The 22,216-nt window shown below is 44.8% G+C and overlaps 1 protein-coding gene across 3 annotated transcripts in view; it reads left to right on the forward strand.

Moving 5' to 3' along the window:
- The first annotated feature begins 88 nt into the window (after nucleotides 1-88).
- Nucleotides 89-22,216, forward strand: part of LOC112080528 (MORN repeat-containing protein 4-like) — a 27,332-nt gene continuing 5,204 nt past the window's right edge. Inside the window, exons 1-4 of one of the 3 annotated variants that reach the window (XM_070442619.1) lie at nucleotides 89-189; nucleotides 3,567-3,674; nucleotides 3,746-3,855; nucleotides 3,988-8,513. In XM_070442619.1, the coding sequence (XP_070298720.1) occupies nucleotides 89-189; nucleotides 3,567-3,674; nucleotides 3,746-3,855; nucleotides 3,988-4,136 (468 nt within the window). In that variant the 3' untranslated portion in view covers nucleotides 4,137-8,513. Of the gene's footprint in view, nucleotides 190-3,051; nucleotides 3,186-3,239; nucleotides 3,675-3,745; nucleotides 3,856-3,987; nucleotides 8,514-22,216 lie in introns of those variants that run through there. The other 2 variants (XR_011479519.1, XM_070442618.1) reach the window with 2 other exon arrangements.

A 22,216-nucleotide genomic window follows, 5' to 3' on the forward strand; every position in this document is an offset into this window, starting at 1 on the left:
TACTGTACCTCTGAGGTCACACTAATGTCAGGGTTACGTTAAGACTGCGTGTGTGTGTGTGTGTGTGCGTGTGCAGAGCGGAGGAGCCATGACACTGACGAGAGGGTCGTTCACCTACACCACGGGGGAGGAGTACCACGGGGAGTGGAAAGAAGGCAAGACATCTCCTCTATTAACCTTCTTTATCAAGTTCACTTCATTTGACATCGTTATACTGTACAGTAGGCACATATAGTGGCTGATCAATATGGCGCCAACGCATCAGTGCATCATGCTTTATACTGGTATGTAGGCCTTCATGTATATATGAGAGTCTGGTGATTCTCTAATCCTCCTTGTGTTCTAATATTACGACGAAGCTTTCACACTGAAGTCCAGAGGTTACTCAATTCATAGGCTCAATAATCTGAGAAGCCTTCACACTGAAGTCCAGAGGTTACTCAATTCATAGGCTCAATAATCTGAGCGTAATATCTTCAGGGGGTAGCAGCAGCCAGATAATTCATCCACAGAGCTGTCGGATATAACATCCTTACAGCCTCATTACCAGCAGCTAGCCTATCTAGGCAGTCCCCTGGAGTCTCTGACTCCATAAGATGTTAGCTAACAGTCTCCCGTGGCTCTGTTTCTCTGTGTCTTAACTAACAGTCTCCCGTGTCTGTTTCTCAATGTGTCTTAACTGTACGTATTTATTTAGTTAGTCAGTAGTTGGTGCTGTCAGTAATTAGGGGTAATCTGGGCAGGATATATACCAGTGAGAGGATGGGGGTTGGGGGAATACTGTGAATTTAACAACCCTTTGTCGTCCTCCTGTCCTTTGTTCTTTCTGTAAGGCACCAGACTAGGTTTTTAAACATAGAAACATATGTGACAAACATGTCTCCCCATTTCTAAAAGTGTTTGATCTTATTATTCTGACAACACACACAGTCGTAGTCTATTAAGCCAAATCCTAACTAACCTTTAACCCATGACGTCAAGGCTGACCTCACGTAGCTTTTTTTTAAACCTTTATTTAACTAGTCAGTTAAGAACAAATTCTTATTTTCAATGACAGCCTAGGAACAGTGGGTTAACTGCCTTGTTCAGGGGCAGAGCAACAGATTTTTACCTTGTCAGCTTGGGGATTCAATCTTGCAACCTTCCGGTTACTAGTCCAGCACTCTAACCACTAGGTTACCTGCCGCCCCATCAGGAATAGACCTTGGACTGCTTTTGGAAACGCACTACAAAGCTCAGACTCAACCCCCGTTGAGGAGACAAAGTTCAAGCAGCAGAACAGCCAAACACATCTGCCAGGAGGAACTATAATATTCATGAGAATATTTCAAAACTTGAGATCGTTAAAACATACTCTTTGTTTAAAATGTCAGCTCCCTCAAACACAGCCATGTTATGAACAGTTACCACGGTTTTAATGAGCATAGAAGTCCAATCAAAGGTCAAAGAAGGTCAAGAGAGCAGGATTGCAGTTTATATACCGTAACGTTTACTGTAAAATGTAGAATAAATATCCTAAACTTTCTTGTATCCAACCTGTTGATGATTGGCTAAGTACACATTCATAGGGTTATATGCCAAGTAAAATAAAATAAAAAATGGAGAGAACAGCCACATACATATTGTATTGGATCATACAGGCAGCAGACACACATGAATTGTTGTGTGTGTGGTGTAGCTCATTCACAGACAGATTCTGAAGTAGGAATCCCTGTTAGAAACTTGCTGGATTAGATCACTTTAAGGAGGCAATAGGCAGATGGTATCCTAATATACTAAACCTGCTGGATTAGACCACTTTAAGGAGGCTGTAGGCAGATGGTATCCTAATATACTAAACCTGCTGGATTAGACCACTTTAAGGAGGCTGTAGGCAGATGGTTTAACCTATATCTAACCTGCTGGATTAGACCATTTTAAGGAGGCTGTAGGCAGATGGTATCCTAATATACTAACCTGCTGGATTAGACACTTTAAGGAGGCGTTAGGCAGATGGTATCCTAATATACTAAACCTGCTGGATTAGACCTTTTAAGGAGGCAATAGGAAATGGTATCCTAATATACTAAACCTGCTGGATTAGACATTTAAGGGAGGCAATAGGCAGATGGTATCCTAATATACTAAACCTGCTGGATTAGACCACTTTAAGGACTGATAGGCAGATGGTATCCTAATTACTAAACCTGCTGGATTAGACCACTTTAAGGAGGCAATAGGAGATGGTATCCTAATTACTAAACCTGCTGGATTAGACCACTTTAAGGAGGCAATAGGAGATGGTATCTAATATACTAACCTGCTGGATTAGACCACTTTAAGGACCTGTAGGCAGATGGTATCTAATATACTCAACCTGCTGGATTAGACCACTTTAGGAGGCATAGGCAGATGGTATCTAATATACTAAACCTGCTGGATTAGACCACTTTAAGGACTGTAGGCAGATGGTATTCTAATATACTAACTGCTGGATAGACCATTTAAGGACTGTAGGCAGATGGTATCCTAATATACTAACCCTGCTGGATTAGACCACTTTAAGGAGGCAATAGGCAGATGGTATCCTAATATACTAAACCTGCTGGATTAGACCACTTAAGGAGCAATAGGCAGATGGTATCCTAATATACTCAACCTGCTGGATTAGACCCCTTTAAGGAGGCAATAGGCAGTGGTATCCTAATATACTAAACCTGCTGGATTAGATCACTTAAGGAGGCAATAGGCAGATGGTATCCTAATATACTAAACCTGCTGGATTAGATACTTTAAGGAGGCAATAGGCAGATGGTATCTAATATACTCAACCTGCTGGATTAGCTCACTTTAAGGACTGTAGGCAGATGGTATCTAATATACTAACCTGGTGGATTAGACATTTAAGGAGGCTTAGGCAGATGTATCCTAATATACTAAACCTGCTGGATTAGATCACTTAGGAGGCATAGGCAGATGGTATCCTATATCTAAACTGCTGGATTGACACTTTAAGGAGGCTAGGCGATATGGTATCTCTAATATACTACAACCTGCTGGATTAGACACTTTAAGGAGGCATAGGCAGATGGTATCCTAATATACTAAACCTGCTGGATTAGACCACTTTAAGGACTGTAGGCAGATGGTATCCTAATATACTAAACCTGCTGGATTAGACCACTTTAAGGAGGCAATAGGCAGTGGTATCCTAATATACTCAACTGCTGGATTAGATAACTTTAAGGAGGCATAGGCAGATGGTCTCCATATACTCAACCTGCTGGATTAGATCACTTTAAGGAGGCAATAGGCAGATGGTATCCTAATATACTAAACCTCTAGTTGATAGAGGGAAGGAAGATTACAGTTCAAAATGGTGTGTATTCAGGACTCGTGCCAAGAAGCACAGATTATTAAACGATCGTAGCCTATTACAAGAGCATTGGGCCATGCAGTAGGTTTCATTATTTGATGATAAGGAAGAAATGCTGCATTTCTAAATGAATGTAACAGCTCAGATTGTATTTTTTGTTTCTGTGTTTAATAACTTAAATGTTGTTTCCTGTGCCCCCCCCCGGTCGGAGACATGGAATGGGCCAGCTGAAGTTCTCAGATGGAACGTGCTACGCGGGACAGTTTGAGAATGGACTGTTCCAAGGCTCGGGGGTGCTCCTCTTCCCAGACGGATCCAGGTGTGTGTCTGTGTGTGTGTGTGTGCGTGTACATCTTCTTTATTTCATGATTTGTTCTTCTTCATCCCGAGGTATGAGGGTCAGTTTACCCAGGGGAAGTTCCAGGGAGCCGGGGTCTTCAGTCGCTTTGATGGGATGAAGTTTGAAGGAGAGTTCAAGAGTGGTCGTGTGGAGGGATATGGTACGTTCATCAAACCACAAGGCTCTAATAGGAGAAACAGTTGCAAAACAAACACAACACCGACCCAATCTTGCTGTTCTTATTTTTTGTGTTTCAATCAGCAGCTCATCCTCCATCTTGTCTGTTGTCCAGGGTTACTGACGTTTCCAGATGGGAACCATGGTGTGCCGCGTAACGAGGGCCTGTTTGAGAACCACAAGCTGCAGAAGAGGGAGAAGTGCCAAGGGGTGGTACTGCAGGCACAGGGAGCCGCCTCCACCGCCCGCAGTCTGGCTCTATGACCCTGCAGACACCCGAGACCCCACCAGGACACTATGAGGAGTGGCTAGCTGTTCAGCAACTGGACTCATCTTAGATCCAAAATGGTGGAACAATGGGTCTCAACCATGACCAGGGTACAACGTCCTCATACAGGCACTCAGGGATGGACAACAGGGTTATGCACCAGGGTTGTGGTCAATTGTTAATTGAGTTGCGAATTGGTCTTTAAATTCTTGAATTTGAATTAGCCACACCCCACAGAAAGAAGAATTGAATTTGAATTAAAGGAAGTATCATTTAATTCAATGTATTTTATTTAAATTCAATTGTCTAATTTTTCTACACATCACTTGGCCTATGCACAATGTACAGTTACTAATACTATGTATAACATACTGTAGGTTAAACCTAACATTACCTCTGAGTTATAATCAAGTTAATATTTTAAATGCGGTTTTCTTTGTAGTAATAAGTTGCATATGCTTTTGGTAAATTATATGTCAAAGGATTGAAACTTTCATGTCTAAGTTACATTTCTTTGACTTGGTTTGAATTAAATGTCTACTTCCTTCAATTCAAAGTCTGCTTCCCGTGGGGTGTGGGCAATTGAAATAGAATTTGGCATTTCATGGATTGAATTAAATTCAGAATTGACCCCAACCCTGTCATGCTCTCGCTGTCTCTGTCTCTCTCTCTGCCCTGCCTTTCTGTGTCCTCCTGCTACACCAGTGCTGTTCTGCCTTCAAATTTTATTTGTCACATGCGCCGACTACAAAAAGTGTAGACCTTACCGTGAAATGCTTACTTACAAGCCCTTAACTAACAATGCAGTTCAATAAATAGTTAAGAAAATATTTACTAAATAAACTAAAGTAACTCAAGAAAATGTCATAACAAGGCTATATACAAGTGGTGCCGGTACCGATTCAATGTGCGACGGTACAGGTAAGGCGAGGTAATTTGTACAAGTAGGTAAGGGTAAACTGACTCTGCATAGATAATAAACAGTGAGTAGCAGTAGGTAAGGGTGACTGACTCTGCATAGATAATAAACAGTGAGTAGCAGTAGGTAAGGGTAAACTGACTCTGCATAGATAATAAACAGTGAGTAGCAGCAGTGTAAAAACTGTAAATAGTCTGGGTGACCATTTGATTAATTGTCCAGCAGTATTATGGCTAGGGGGTAGAAGCTGTTAAGGCGCCTTCTGGTCCTAGACTTGACGCTCCGGGTACCGCATGCTGTGCGATAGCAGAGAGAACAGTCTGACTTGGGTGACTGGACTCTTTGACCTTTTTTGGGGGGGGGGGGGTCTTCCTCTGACACCGCCTAGTATATAGGTCCTGGATGTCAGGAAGCTTGGCCCTAGTGATGTACTGGGCCGTACGCACTACCCTCTGTAGCGCTTTACGGTCAGATGCTGAGCAGTTGCCATACCAGGCGGTGATGCAACCGGTCAGGATGCTATTGATGGGGCAGTTGTAGAACTCCTTGAGGATCTGGGGACCCATGCCAAATCTTTTCAGTCTCCTGAGAGGGAAAAAGTGTTGTCGTGCCCTCTTAACTGTCTTGGTGTGTTTGGACCATAATTGTTTGTTGGTGATGTGGACACCAAGGAACTTCAAACTCTCGACCCACTCCACCCCGTCGATGTTAATGGGGGCCTGTTCGGCCCTCATTTTCCTATAGTCCAGGATCATCTCCTTTGTCTTGCTCACATTGAGGGAGAGGTTGATGTCCTGGCACCACACTGCCAGGTCTCTGACCTCCTCCCTATAGGCTGTCTCATCATTGTCGGTGATCAGGCCTACCACTGTTGTGTTATCAGAAAACTTAAGGATGGCGTTGGAGTCGTGCTTGGTCAGACAGTCATGGGTGAACAGGGAGTTCAGGAGGGGACTAAGTATGCACCCCTGAGGGGCCCCATTGTTGAGGATCAGCGTGGCAGATGTGTTGTTGCCTACCCTTACCACCTGGGGGCGTCCCGTTAGGAAGTCCAGGATGCAGTTGCAGAGGGACATGTTTAGTCCCAGGGTCCTTAGCTTAGTGATGAGCTTTGTGGGCATCATGGTGTTGAACACAGCTGTAATCAATTAACAGCATTCTCACATACTGTAGGTGTTCCTTTTGTCCTGGTGGGAATGGGCAGTGTGGAGTGCGATTGAGATTGCGTCATCTGTTGGGGCGGTATGTGAATTGGAGTGGGTCTAGGGTTTCCGGCATGATGGTGTTGATGTGACCCATGACCAGCCATTCAAAGTACTTCATGGCTACTGATGTGAGTGCTACGGGGCGGTAATCGTTTAGTCAGGTTACCTTCGTTTTCTTGGGCACAAGGACTTTGGTGGTCTGCTTAAAACATTTTGTTATTACAGACTTGGTCAGGGAGAGATTGAAAATGTCAGTGAAGACACTTGCCAGTTGGTTCGCACATGCTTTGAGTACATGTCCTGGTAATCCATCTGGCCCGCGGCTTTGTGAATGTTGACCAGTTTTTAAAGTTCTTGCTCACATCGGCTAAGGAGAGCGTGATCACAGTCTTCCAGAACAGCTGGTGCTGTTCATGCATGGTTCGCTGTTGCTTGCCTCGACGCGAGCATAAAATACATTTAGCTTGTCTGGTAGGCTTGTGTCACTGGGCAGCTTGCAGCTGGGTTTCCCTTTTGTAGTCCGTAATATCTTTTGAGCCCTGCCACATCCGACGAGCGTCAGAGCCGGTGTAGTACGATTCAGTCCTAGTCCTGTATTGACGCTTTGCCTGTTTGATGGTTCGTCTGAGGGTATAGCGGGATTTCTTCTAAGCGTCCGGAATAGTGTCCCGCTCCTTGAAAGCAGCAGCTCTAGCCTTTTAGCTCGGTGTGGATGCTGCCTGTAATCCATGGCTTCTGGTTGGGAAATGTACGTGCGGTCACTATGTGGACGTCATCGATGCATTTATTGATGAAGCTGGTGACTGAGGTGGTATACTCCTCAATGCCTCACATTGGTGCCCACACCAGGTTTATGGCTCTATACTACACACAATGTTTGTGTTTTTCTGTACACCGTTATGGCTCTTCTGTACATAGCAGAAGTCTATCACCTCAACAAGCGACGTAAAGGGAAACTGGGATGCCTTTCATTGTGTGGAACTGTGGTTGTGTGATTTCACCCAGAACTTACCTTGGATGGACATAGGGCAAACTGAATGCCTGTCTGCGCTGCTAGGAGGGGCTACTGACTCTACACAGCCTTGGGATTGGTCTCTATGTCTGTCAGTCAGGACTGTAGCAAATTTCAGCAACAAAAATTGCATCCATAAGCCTACAGTGTCTGAAATGTAAATGACTAGAACTACAACAAGGACAATGTTTCTGCAATGAAACACACAACACAGTCACAGCATCTCACTTTAGAACAGGAAAACACTGCTTGCTGGCAATCTGAATTCCATACTCCATCTGACGCCTGTTCAGGTCAGGAGGGTGCTTACTGAACATGATGATAGAATAACGACAGGTATGATTGTTATTCAAGTAGAATGAAAAGTATGCAGTTAAATGAGCTGTTACTTGTACTTTAATCTATGTCTTAATGCATGTGTGGGAACCTGTCAGGCCACAATGTTCTCTTTTGTCTTGAAATATCTTTATGTCAGGGCTGTTTAATATCGGTCCTGGAGGGCCGAAACACATACAAATGGTTTTCTTCTACCTGGTAGTTAATTGGACTCACCTGGTGTCCCAGGTCTGAATTAGTCCCTTATAAGAAGGAGAGGATGAAAACCAGACGTGTTTCGGCCTGGACCGACATTGAACAGCGCTGCTTCATGATAACACTGGCAGGCTGCTTCTCAGGTTAGCACTCGCCCCCCAGTCTTGGTCTTGAATCGGTCTCACTTTCGGTCTCGAACAAAACATTGCCCGCAGATGTATTGTTTTGAAAACGTGGAAGTGTCCCAAAACATGATTCATTTATTATTCACTAAATAGTGGTTCTCACCTACAACATTAAGCTCGATTTTCATAATGGAATTGCACTATTTAAAGAATCAAGCATTTCATTTTTCAGCTATTGATCAAATAGGCATCACTCTGGTGAACTAGTCCTATACTGAGACATATCTACAATATGTGAATAATGACCTATTGATATGTTTGTATTGTAGGTAAAACACACATTTCACATTTGCCTTAACAGGGTGTGTTGGAATAATTGTCTAAATAAGGGAACTGTTCATTTGAAGAGGATCAAAATGAACTTCTTCCTCCCCTCTGCCATCCTCTTCTTCCTTTCCCTCCTCTCCTATCTCAACCTCTTCTACCCTCATCCGTTCTCTCTTCCTCCCTCTGTAACCCCTCCCATCCTCTCTCCTTTCCCTCCTCTCCTATCTCAACTCTTCTACCCTCATCCGTTCTCTCTTCCTCTCTGTAACCCCTCCCATCCTCTTCTTCCTTTCCCTCCTCTCCTATCTCAACCTCTTCTACCCTCATTCCGTTCTCTTCCTCCCCTGTAACCCCTCCCATCCTCTTCTTCTTTTCCTCCCTCCTATCTCAACCTCTTCTACCCTCATCCGTTCTCTCTTCTCCCTCTGTAACTCCCTCATCCTCTCTCTCTTCCTCTTCCCTCCTATCTCAACCTCTTCTACCCTCATCCGTTCTCTCTTCCTCCCTCGTAACCCCTCCCATCCTCTTTTCCTTTCCCTCCCTCCTATCTCAACCTCTTCTACCCTCATCCGTTCTCTCTTCCTCCTCTGTAACCCTCCCATCCTCTCTTCTTTCCCTCCTCTCCTATCTCAACCTCTTCTACCCTCATCCTTCTCTCTTCCCTCCCTCTGTAACCTCCCTCCTCTTCTTCCTTTTCCCTCCTCCCTATCTCAACCTCTTCTACCCTCATCCGTTCTCTCTTCTCCCTCTGTACCCTCCCATCTCTTCTTCTTCCTTTCCCTCTCTCAACCTTCTTCTACCCTCATCCGTCTCTCTTCCTCCCTCTGTAACCCCTCCCATCCTCTTCTTCTTTCCCTCTCTCTATCTCAACCTCTTCTACCCTCATCCGTTTCTCTCTTTCCTCCCTCGTAACCCCTCCCATCCTCTTCTTCCTTTCCTCCTCTCCTATCTCAACCTCTTCTACCTCTCATCCGTTCTCTCTTCCCCTCCTCTGTAACCCCTCCCATCCCTCTTCCTTTCCCTCCTCTCCTATCTCAACCTCTTCTACCCTCATCCGTTCTCTCTTCCTCCCTCTGTAACCCCTCCCATCCTCTCTTCCTTTCCCTCCTCTCCCTATCTCAACCTCTTCTCCCCTCATCCGTTCTCTCTTCCTCCCTCTGTAACCCCTCCCATCCTCTTCTTCCCTCTTCCCTCCTCCTATCTCACTTCTTCCTACCCTCATCCGTTCTCTCTTCCTCCCTCTGTAACCCCTCCCATCCTCTTCCTTAATTCCTCCTCCTCTTCCTATCCTACCCCTCCATTTGTTCTGAGGGTGTATCCAGAAGCATGACATCCTAATGAGGCTAACACACACACACATACTATCCTCTGAGGCACATGCTGTGGTGCTGACGGGATTCAACTCAAATGACTCCAGTAGTTTTCCACTCTAACAGCCTCTCCAAGGATGTCATTTGTAAGGAGAGAGTAGGTTCAACACTATGATTTTGACAGGCATGAGTCCTTAGTTGCTACATCATTGATTATTGAAGAATATAACTTGTAAATTACTCATGTGCTTAGTTTAACTTGCATAACCATCAGAACCCAATATACACTTGTTTTAGTCTGTTTAACCTCTACAGGATCGGTGTACCCCCGTGGGACGGTTGAGCTAACGTAGGCTAATGTGATTAGCATTAAGTAACAAGAACTTGTCAGTTCTTGTAAGTAACAAGAACATTTCCCAGGACATAGACATATCTGATATTGTCAGAAAGCTTACATTCTTGTTAATCAAACTGCACTGTCCAATTTACAGTAGCTATTACAGTGAAAGAATACCATGCTATTGTTTGAGGAGAGTGCACAGTTATGAACTGTAAAAATGTAACTGAAATGAACTGTAAAAATGTATTAATACATAAAAAAGTATTAATAAACCAGTTAGGCACATTTGGGCAGTCTTGATACAACATTTTGAACAGAAATGCAATGGTTCATTGGATCAGTCTAAAACTGTGCTCATAAACTGCTGCCATCTAGTGGCCAAAATCGAAATTGTGCCTGGGATGGAATAATACATTATGGCCTTTCTCTTCCATTTCAAAGATGATGGTACAATTATTTTTATTTTTTTCTTTGAATGATCTTTTACCAGATCTAATGTGTTATTCTCCTCCATTCATTTCACCTTTCCACAAACATCAAAGTGTTTGCTTTCAAATGGTATCAAGAATATGCATATCCTTGCTTCAGGTCCTGAGCTACAGGCAGTTAGATTTGGGTATGTCATTTTAGGCGAAAATTGAAAAAAAGGGGCGGATCCTTAAGAGGTTCGTACATTTAAACAAACACTGTATAGTCTCAAAACATGGCTAAAATTATACATTTGATGTTCAGTCCTTGAATCCATAGCTCTGTCTTTGAATTTGAGAGTGGTTACATTTCTCCAGACCCTCCCTTAGCTTTGTAGCGAAACGGGTGGGGAGTATGCTTTGTTATTGCTCCAATGAAAGATTCTAGCTTTAACGGAACGAATAGAGGGAAATGGTCAAAGTGAACTCTTGTATACTTCTAAAAACCAACATATAACAAATGCAACATTTCTGTCACATATCCTTCCCTTTGTCAAGACATGAGGGAAGGATATGGTTGATCTGATAGCTGGCTGTTTATTCTCTATGGTGTGAATAGCATTACATGTGTGTCTTACAGTATATCTCTGTTAGGGGACAAATGACACTTTATAGGCTAGGGACACTTTATTAACCATTAATTACACACCTATGTTACTTGTCATTATTAGTCATAGGACGGTTGGTATCTGTATTCTGTGGGGTTGAATTGTATTCTACTAGAATTGATCATGGCTATAGTGTGATGAAACCCGAATGAATCCATTGTACATTAACAGTTTACTATGAATGAGTAAATATATGGTTTTGTCGGTGGATAACTAGAGCCTTTACTAAAGACAATGGAATGATTAGATACACAGAGGCTTTGGGAAGCAGACGATAATAATGGTCTCATTACAGACACAAGATATACTCCGTTATTCCCCAGAGGGTAGAATGACATGGAGATCAATGCTATATGGTAAAGACTTATCCCAAAGGGATTCATGCTAATAACAAAGACAAAGAGATTGACAGGAGACGTCTTACTGCTGACATTCTGGCTGCTAATTTGACAATAAAAAGTACCTTCTAATAAATCTGTACCTTTGTTGAGATCTCTTTGTTCGATAGGCAACACAGACTAGAGAAAATAGTTATGTTAAAAATAATCATTTAATAAATTTAACATTTTCATTTGATAGAAAGATTGTTTCTTACAACGATAAAGGTTTATCCACATATCTATTCTTCCAAATCAAAATAAAGGAGAGTTCTCTTTCACTGGGTATCCTGAATATTTCCCTGTAGAGAGACAAAGAGCTGCCTATACCACAAAGTGAATGTCAACAGAAATAAATACAAATTCTGCCAATAATGTGAATTCTGCTGTCGTTGGAACCCATTTGATCCTGCAGTTTGCTGTCTTTAACACGGTCCTCTCAAAGCTAAGGGGATGAACAGATGTGGGCGCAATTTTCCGCCACATACAGAACTAACGCTCTTTTGAGTAATTTTTGGGGTCCCCCCAAAAATCTGATTGTCAAAAGGTTGTGAGGTGGGGGCCCCAACCCAAGAGCTGCTGCTGTTGAGAAGCTCAAACACTGTAAATGATCCACCCACAAGCCACCATAATAAGACCAGACTGATTTAGACAGATAGAAATACGATGTATTGTCTGCAAAGGTTTGTCTCTTGCAGATAATTTTGCAAAGAAAATCTTTGGAAATTTGTACCACAACTGAGATTTTCTAACAGAGAAGTCCTTGAATAAATGAAGTCAATCGATGCGAGGCATTTGGAACATCATGTACGTATAAGTCTGCCATGTCTGGTACGTCGGACTCATTTTAGCTTGTGTTATACATGCAGAGCCTAGTATGGAGGCCTACAGGCAGATATGTTTTGTTTGTATGGCATTTTAGGTGCATTAGTTAAACCTTCATATATATCTCCCTGTTGTTGTGTCTTTAAAGCATACCCTTCATTAGGGTTTCCGTCCTATATTATCTCTCCAGACATCCTCATTCATGGTGAGACAGTAATGAGTCAGCCTTGGTTGTCATGACATTCATCTGAAGTTTCTGAATGGATTCTTTTCACTACACCAGGCAGTAAGATACTTAAGTATTTGAGAGTGTCAATGGGACTCTATGGCAACAAGAAATAAATCAAAATGGAAGATAAACGGCTCATATATTTTGCCCACTGTGGTGTACTTGAGGTTTCCTGTCAGATAGTCTATAAAAATAACCATAAACAAAATAATCATACTCATCATGACAAACAACATTTTTCACAACAGAGAATTCTACAGGTTCTGTAGACTAAAGAGATTGACATAAACCCGGCGGCAGTTGAAGACAGCCCTGTTGTTATAACCGTTTAATAGTAAGCTAACAGGTCTGTCTTGTGGACTGCTGCAGGTTGGATCTCCTTTCCTTCCCCTCCCCCTCTTCATACTACTCTACTCCAGGACTGTATCTCAATAGTCAATATTGGTCTCCTCTCCTTCATTTCAATAGTCTATAGTGGTCTCCTATCCTTGTCTCCTCTCCTGCATCTCAATAGTCTATAGTGGCCTCCTCTCCTCATCTCCTCTCCTTCATTTCAATAGTCTATAGTGGTTTCCTCTCCTCATCTCCTCTCCTTCATTTTAATAGTCTATATTGTCTCCTCTCCTCATCTCCTCTCCTTCATTTCAATAGTCTATAGTGGTCTCCTCTCCTCATCTCCTCTCCTTCATTTCAATAGTCTATAAGGTCTCCTCTCCTCATCTCCTCTCCTTCATTCAATAGTCTATATGTCTCCTCATCTCCTCTCCTTCATTTCAATAGTCTATAGTGGTCTCCTCTCCTCATCTCCTCTCCTTCATTTCAATAGTCTATAGTGGTCTCCTCGTCTCCTCTCCAATTTCACTAACACTGTAAATACAGTGTAGAAGAGAGCAATATGGTGGAGACCTAATTGGAAATAGTTTTGATCTGTGCCAGTGCTGTTCTTTCATGTCAGAGCAGATGTGCAGAGCAGATTTGCAGAGCAGATGTGGTTCAGGAGAATAGAAGACGACATATAAGACTGTTGATAGTATCAAGTATCATAGTTTTAGTGAGCGTTTTGTAAAGTTGATGTTTACTGATTGAGAACTATACAGGTCGAAAAATCCCTGTAAGCGCTATCATCACATGCAAGACTAAGGGAAAATCTATCTCATCACCTGTTCATGTGAGAGCCTACGTAGGACAAACGAAAAGACAATTAAAACAGAGCATAGCTGGACACCGCAGCTCAATCAGGTGTGAGAACATTGACTGTCCAGTAGCAGCTCACTTTGTTGAAGCTAACCATCCAATCTCCTCCCTCAAATACACAGGCATTGAGCATGTTGCTCTACCAAGGAGAGGAGGTAACATTGAGATCCCACTATGACAAAGGGAGGCTTACTGGATATCCTACTGAAATCTGCTGTTTATTTTATTTGGAATAAGCTTAATGTGTGGATGTCAGCAGTACACTACATGGCAAATTATATACAGAAATATGCAGTTGATTATAGGTTTTCTAAGCTAATATAAATAACATTGGCATACACATACATGATCTGTTATTTAAAACCAACACGCTTGGATGCACTTTTTCTGTACATAATCCATACACAACATACTGTCACTATGGCAACAATGTCCCCCGATGGCTCAGAAGTCAAAGTTTAACCAGTTTTATTTCTTTTTTATTTCTTTTTTTACCTTTATTTAACTTGGCAGGAACATATTCTGTAAAGTGAGGATTACTACTAATATTAATAGCTTTATCTTTCAGGTGCTTTTCAGACATTGCACTCAAATCAATACCGTTGTAGTGATTTAGGGAGAACCTATGGAGTGGGGCTTGAACCAGCAACCCTACAGTTATCCAGACCTCTTGGCAAAGGTACAGTGAACTCACATTCACAGGGCTTATACTATTGTTACTACTGCTTTAAGTCCTTCCACTATTCAGAGATACACGTCAATGTAACCAAACCAACAGACATTCTGACAGGTCTATCCTATCCCTGAGCTAGAGATCGTTTTCCCTCAGCCAGGACTGTACCTATGATGACAACAGGAAAATATTTCCACTGGACCCACGGAAGTATGTCCACACATTTGTAACCCAATCCTGGGGTTTAACTAAGGAAAAACAGCCACCCCAACCATCCCACCCACCCCTGGGGTACCACAGAGACAATAGAGCCAGTGTTAACTAAACATTGTCTGTGACTCTAGCCTCTGTAAAATTAACCGTTTTTCAGTGACCTTTAAACGTGGAACAACTGCTGCTGGACAGTTGATGTTTTAATTACTGTAATAATGGAGGATAAACCAGACGCAGTTTCAAATGAAAACCCAGTGCTGATATAAAGCTATGATGATGCAATCAACACATGGGCCTACTGCATGGGTAGCATTTTAAATCTGCTCAGAAAATACTGCTCAGAAAGACTTTTAACAACAAGAACAAAAATGCACTTTGACATACATTTGTACATCATTTGTTGATTTAATATCCCCATGGATGGTGTAATGTTGGAGAGCAAAGCCAGCAGTGAATGTACTGTGAATCTTGGATTCTCATATGGATTATCTGCATTTTACATTGACTCTATGGTGACTAGCCTATATGGCAAGATAGTGTCCCCACTAGGCACAGACTTCAATTCAACGTCGATTCTAATGCAAGAACACAGCTTTTCAGGGGTTTTAAAGCTCTTCAGAAGAGAATCGCCAATGAGCTGCTTTTTTAAAGTCCTGTCACCAGCACCACACTGCTCAGCTGAAAGGAGTTTTCTAAAAATGTATTTTCAGCAAAAGCAGATGACATGAAAGCAGCAGTCTCATCCTCGCTGGTATAACGGCACACACACCTAATCTCTGACCTTCAGCCTGTTGTGTCCTAGAAAGACACACTGCAGATAACACATGAATCAAATACCATGTACATAAGGGGCATGAGTATACAGGAAATATATAACAAATACAGGAAAAGTGCTTGGTTTATGTTCCTGAGAGCCATGCAGACACACACTAGGAGAGTAGAGAATATATTATCAGGCCACTACTGTAACGGTACGATCCTGTTATATCAAATATACCCAGAAAACAAGATGATGAGAGTTTGCCATGACTGTAGGTCTGCATTGAAATTACTTGATCAAATATGCGGTAGCCTACTGGGCACAAACATCACTTCATCGTCTAGTTTTGATTTACATTTGAGAGATACACTCGTAGAAAAAAGGCTTACAAAAGGGTTCTTCGGCTGTCCCCATTGGAGAACCCTTTTTGGTTCCAGATTGAACTCTTTTGGGTTCCATATACAGCCCTCTGTGGAAAGGGTTCTACCTGGAACCAAATAGGGTATGTGGACAGCCAAAGAACCCTTTTAGGTTCTAGATAGCACTATTTTTTCTAAGAGGACTCAAAAGCCTGCACACACTGTGCCTGTCCAGGATGGGAGTTGAAGTTAAGCCCTATGCACCCAGTCAGGGGCTGAAATGGTGGTGTCTGGTTAGGTAGGTAACAGTGGGGTGTGGAGGTTTAGGGCTGAAGGCTGATTTGGTGTTTCTGGTTAGGTAGGTACAGTAGGATGTGGAGGGTTTAGGGCTGAGGCTGATTTGGTGTTCTGTTAGGTAGTAACAGTAGGATGTGGAAGGTTTAGGGCTGAAGGCTGATTTTGGTGGCTGTTAGGTAGGTACAGTGGGTGTGGAGGTTTAGGGCTTTGAAGGCTGATTTGGTGGTCTGGTTAGGTAGGTAACAGTAGGATGTGGAGGTTTAGGGCTGAAGGCTGATTTGGTGTTTTGGTTAGGTTAGGTAACAGTAGGATGTGGAGGTTTAGGCGCTGAAGCTGATTTGGTGGTTGGTTAGGTCGGTACAGTGGGTGTGGAGGTGTAGGGGCTGAGGCTGATTTGGTGTTCTGGTTCGGTAGTAAAGTAGGATGTGGGGTTTAGGGCTGAAGGCTGATTTGGTGGTCTGGTTAGGTAGGTAACAGTAAGGATGTTGAGGGTTTAGGGCTGAAGGCTGATTTGGTGTTCTGGTTAGGTAGGTAACAGTGGGGTGTGGAGGTTTTAGGGCTGATGGCTGGATTTGGTGCTGGTTAGGTAGGTAACAGTGGGTGTGGAGGTTTCGGGCTGAAGGCTGATTTGGTGTTCTGGTTTCAGGTAGGTAACAGTAGCGATGTGGAGGTTTAGGGCTTGACGGATGATTTGGTGGTCCTGGTTAGGTAGGTACACAGTAGATGGTTGAGGGTTTAGGGTGAAGGCTGATTTGGTGGTCTGGTTAGGTAGGTAAAGTAGGATGTGGAGGTTTTAGGGGCTGAAGCTGATTTGGTGTCTGGTTAGGTGAGGTAACAGTAGAATGTTGAGGGTTTAGGGCTGAAGGCTGATTTGGTGTTCTGGTTAGGTAGGTAACAGTGGGGGTGTGGAGGTTTAGGGCTGAAGGCTGATTGGGTGGTCTTGGTTAGGTAGCGTAGTCAGGGGGTGGTGGAGGTTTAGGGCTGAAGGCTGATTTGGTGGTCTGGTTGGTAGGTAACAGTGGGATGTTGGAGGTTTAGGGCTGAAGGCTGATTTGGTGGTGTCTGGTTAGGGTAAAGGTAACAGTGGGGTGGTGGAGTGTTAGGGCTGAAGGCTGATTTGGTGTTTCTGGTTAGGTAGGTAACTGGATGTGGAGGTTTAGGGCTGAGGCTGATTTGGTGGTCTGGTTAGGGTAGGTAACAGTGGGATGTGGAGGTTTAGGGCTGAAGGCTGATTTGGTGGTTGGTTAGGTAGGAAGTGGGGTGTGGGGTTTAGGGCGAAGGTGATTTGGTGGTCTGGTTAGGTAGGTAACAGTGGGGTGTGGAGTGTTTAGGGTGAAGGCCTGATTTGGTGTTCTGGTTAGGTAGGTAATTAGGATGTGGAGTTTAGGGCTGAAGGCTGATTTGGTGGTCTGGTTAGGTAGGTAACAGTGGGAATGTGGAGGTTTAGGGCTGAAGGCTGATTTGGTGTTGCTGGTTAGGTAGTAACAGTAGGATGTGGGTTTAGGCTGAATGGCTGATTTGGTGTTCTGGGTTAGGTAGGTAACAGTAGATGTGGAGGTTTAGGGCTGAAGGCTTGATTTGGTGTCTGGTTGGTAGGTAACAGTGGGGTGTGGAGGTTAGGGCTGAAGGCTGGATTTGGTGGTCTGGTTAGGTAGGTACAGTAGGATGTGGAGGTTTAGGGCTGAAGGTGATTTGGTGTTCTGGTTAGGTAGGTAACAGTAAGGAATGTGGAGGTTAGGGCTGAAGGCTGATTTGTGGTCTGGTTTAGGTAGTACAGTGGGGTGTGGAGGTGTAGGGCTGAAGGCTGATTTGGTGGTCCTGGTTAGGTAGGTAACAGTGGGGTGTGGAGTTTGGGCTGAGGCTGATTTGGTGTTCTGGTTAGGTAGGTTACAGTAGGATGTGGAGGTTTAGGGCTGAAGGCTGATTTGGTGTTCTGGTTAGGTAGGTAACAGTAGGATGTGGGGTTTAGGGCTGAAGGCTGATTTGGTGTTTCGGTTTAGGTAGGTAACAGTAGGATGTGGCGGTAGGGCTGAAGGCTGATTTTGGTGGTCTGGGTTAGGTAGGTAAAGTAGGATGTGGAGGTTTAGGGCTGAAGGCTGATTGGTGGCTGTGTCTGTTTAGGGTACGGTACAGTAGGATCGTGGAGGGTTTAGTAGGGCTGAGGCGCTGATTTTGGTGTTCTGGTAGGAGTGTACAGCTAGGATGTGAGGTTTAAGGGGCTCGAAGTGTGATTCTGGTGTGCATCTGACGCCTTATGCGGTAGGTTAACCAGTGGGGTGTTGGAGGTTTAGGGCTGAGGCTGATTTGGGTGTCTGGGTTTAGGTAAGGGCTTACAGTAAGGATGTGGAGGTTTAGGGCTGTACAGGCTGATTCTGTGTGTCTGCGTTAGGTACGTAAACAGCTAGGAATGTTGAGGTTTAGGGTGAAGGCTGATTTGTGTTCTGGGTTAGGTTTAAGTAGTGGGTGTGGAGGTTTTAGGGCTGATGGCTGATTTGGTTGTCTGGTTAGGTAGGTAAACAGTGGGTGTGGAGGTTTAGGGCTGAAGGCTGATTTGGTGTTCTTGGTTAGGTAGGTACAGTAGGATGTGGAGGTTTAGGGCTGAAGGTGATTTGGTGGTCTGGTTAGGTAGGTAACAGTAGGATGTTGAGGGTTTAGGGCTGAAGGCTGATTTGGTGTCTGGTTAGGTAGGTAACAGTAGGATGTGGAGGTTTAGGGCTGCAAGGCTGATTTGGTGGTCTGGTTAGGTAGGTAGTAGCATGTTGAGGTTTAGGGCTGAAGGTGATTTTGGTGGTCTGGTTAGGTAGGTACGTGGGGTGTGAGGTTTTAGGGCTGAAGGCTGATTTGGGGTCTGGTTTAGGTAGGTACCAGTGGGGTGTGGAGTTTGGGCTGAGGCGATTGGTGGGTCTGGTTATGGTAGGTAACAGTGGGATGTGGAGGTTTAGGGCTGAAGGCTGATTTGGTGGTGTCTGTGTTAGGTGGTAACATGGGGGTTGTGGAATGGGTTAGGGTGGAGGTGATTTGGTGTTTCTGGTTAGGTAAGGTACAGTAGGATGTGGAGGTTTAGGCTGAAGGCTGTTTGGTGGTCTGGTTTAGGTAGGTAAAGTGGGGATGTGGAGGTTTAGGGCTGAGCTGATTTTGGTGGTCTGGTTAGGTAGGGAACAGTGGGGTGTGGAGGTTTAGGGCTGAAGGCTTGATTTGGTGGTCTGGTTAGGTAGGTAAACAGTGGGGTGTGGAGGTTTTAGGGCTGAAGGCTGATTTGGTGTTCTGGTTAGGTAGGTAACGTAGGAATGTGGAGGTTTAGGGCTGAAGGCGATTTGGTCGGTCTGGTTGGTCAGGTAACAGTGGGATGTGGGGTTAGGCCTGAGGCTGATTTGGTGGTCTGGTTGGTAGGAACAGTGGGGTGTGGAGGTTTAGGGCTGAAGGCTGATTTGGTGGTCTGGTTGTAGGTTAAACAGTGGGGTGTGGAGGTTTAGGGCTGAGGCTGATTTGTGGGTGCTGTTAGGTAGGTAACAATAGGATGTGGAGGGTTTGGGCTGAAGGCTGGATTTGGTGGTGTGGTTAGGTAGTAAAGTGGGATTGTGGAGGTTTAGGGCTGAAGGCTTGATTTGGTGGTCTTGGTTAGGTATGGTACAGTGGGGTGTGGAGGTTTACGGGTTGAAGGTGATTTGTGGTTCTGGTTAAGTAGGTAACAGTGGGATGTGGAACTTTAGGGCTGAGGCTGATTTGGTGGTTCTGGTTAGGTAGGTTAAAGTGGGATGTGGAGGTTAGGGCTGAAGGCTGATTTGGTGGTCTGGTAGGTAGGTAAACAGTGGGATGTGGAGGTTAGGGCTGAGGCTGATTTGGTGGTCTGGTTAGGTAGTAAGGGGATTGTGGAGGTTTAGGGCTGAAGGCTGATTTGTGGTGTCTGGTTAGGTAGGTACGTGGATGTGGAGGTTTCAGGGCTTGAATGGGGGGGGCTGATTTGGTGTTCTGGTTAGGTGGTAACAGTGGGGTGTGGAGGTTTAGGGCTGAAGCTGATTTGGTGGCTGTCAGGGGGGGGGGGGGGGGGGGGGGGGGGGGGGGGGGGGGGGGGGGGGGGGGGGGGGTTAGGGTAAGTAACAATAGGATGTGGCAGGTTTAGCGCTGATGCCTGATTTGGTGGTCTGGTTAGGTAGGTAACAGTGGGGTTGTGGGTTTGGCTGAAGTGATTTTGGTGGTCTGGTTAGGTGGTAAGTGGGATGTGGAGGTTAGGGCTGAAGGCTGTTTGGTGTTCTGGTTAGGTAGGTAACAGTAGGATGTGGAGGTTTAGGGCTGAAGGCTGATTTGGTGTTCTGGTTAGGTAGGTAAAGTAGGATGTGAGGTTTAGGGCTGAAGGCGATTGGTGGTCTTGGTTAGGGTAGGTTAACAGGTGGCGGTGTGGATGGTAAGGGCTGAAGGCTGTATTGTTGGGTTGGTCTGGTTAGGCTAGGTAACGAGTAGGATGTGGGAGGTTTTTAGGGCTGAGGCTGATTTGGTGTTCTGGTTAGTGTGGTAAGTTAGGATGTGCGAGGTTTAGCTGTAAGGCTGATTCTTGAGTGGTCTAGGTATGGTAGGTAAACAGTTGGGGTTGTGGCAGCGTGTTATTGGGCTGAAGGCTGATTGGGTGGTGGTCTGGTTAGGTAGGTTACAGTGGGGTGTGGAGGTTTAGGGCTGAGGCTGATGGTGTTCTGCGATAGGTAGGTAACAGTAAGGATGTGGAGGTTTGCTGAAGGCTATTTGTGGTCTGGTTGGTAGGTAACAGTGGGATGTGAGAGGTTTAGGGTGAAGGGTGATTTGGCTGTTTCTGGTTGGAGTGATTTAGCAGTAACCGGGGATATGGGGTGTGTAGCGAGGGTTCTAGGTGCTGAGAGGCTGATTTGGCTGTGCTTCGGGTTATGGATAGCCGTACAGTAGGGATGTGGAGGTTTGGGTGTTTAAGGCTGATTTGGTGGTCTGGTTAGTAGTGTAACCGTGGGGTCGTGGAGGTTTAGGGCTGGAGTGGATTTGGTGGTCCTCTGGTTTGCGTGTAGCGCTGTAGACAGTAGGATGTTGGGTAGTGCAGTCTCTCTTTAGGGCTGAGGCTGTGTTGGTGTGTACTGTGTTAGGTCGGTATCGGTTAGTGATGCTGCGAGGTTTGGGTGAAGGCTGCATTCTGCGGTGTGGGTCCTGGGTTACGGTAAGGTAGACAGATCGTGGTGTGGCGGCTGTCACGGTGTGCACGCGCTGATTTGGTGTTTAGGTTAGGGGTACAGTCGCAGGAACAGGTCATGTCGGAGGTTTGTGGAAGGTGACTCTTGGTGTCCTGGATTAGTGGTCAGGTAAAGTAGGGTGTGAAGGGCTTATAGGGGATGGGGCATGGATTTTTGGTTGTTCTGGCTGTTAGGTTAAGGTAACCAGTGGGGTATGTGCGAGGTCTTGGTGTATCTGATTCTGGTTGGTCTGGTTAAGTGTTAGGGTTAGGGAGTGGCTGGCGTGGTCCGCGGAGGTCTTAGGGCTGAAGGATTTGGTGTTCTGGTTAGGTAGGTACAGTAGGATGTTGGAGGTTTAGGGTGAGGCTGATTTTGGTGTCTGGTTAGGTCGGTAAAGGTAGGTATGTTGAGGGTTTAGGGATGAGATGGCTGATTTGGTGGTCTTGGTTAGAGGGTAACAGTAGTATCGTGGAGGTCTTAGGAGCTGAAGGTGCTTGAGTGTGTCTGTTAGCGTAGGTCCTCACAGGTAGAATGTTGACGCGTCTACATAGGGCTTGAAGCTGATTTGGTGGTCTGTTAGGTGTAGGTAACAGTGGGTGTGGGGTTTAGGGTGAAGGCTGATTTGTGGTCTGGTTAGGTAGGTACCAGTGGGTGTGGAGGTTTAGGCTGAAGGCTGATTTTGAGTGTCTGGTTAGGGTAGGTAACAGTGGGATGTGGAGTTAGGGTGAAGGTGATTTTGGTGGTGTTGGTTAGGTAGGTAAAGTGGGGTGGTGGAGGTTTAGGGCGTGATCGTGCTGATTTGGTTCTGGTTGGTAGGTAACGTAGGATGTGAGTTTAGGGCTGAAGGCTGATTTGGTGTCGTTAGGTAGGTTAACAGTGGGATTGGATGGTTTAGGGCTCGAAGGTGATTATGGTGGCTGGTATAGGTAGCGGCAACAGTGGGGTGTGGAGGTCTTGGCGCTGAAGGCTGCATATTGGGGTCTGGTTAGGTAGGTACAGTGGGGTGTGGCGGTTTAGGGCTGAAGGCTGATTTGGGTGTTCTGGTTAGGTAGGTAAAGTAGGATGTGGAGGTTTAGGGCTGAAGCGGCTGGATTTGGTGGTCTGGTTAGGTGGTAACAG

Source organism: Salvelinus sp. IW2-2015, unplaced genomic scaffold (assembly GCF_002910315.2).
Source record: "Salvelinus sp. IW2-2015 unplaced genomic scaffold, ASM291031v2 Un_scaffold16363, whole genome shotgun sequence".
In the NCBI taxonomy this organism is placed as follows: Eukaryota; Metazoa; Chordata; class Actinopteri; order Salmoniformes; family Salmonidae; genus Salvelinus; species Salvelinus sp. IW2-2015.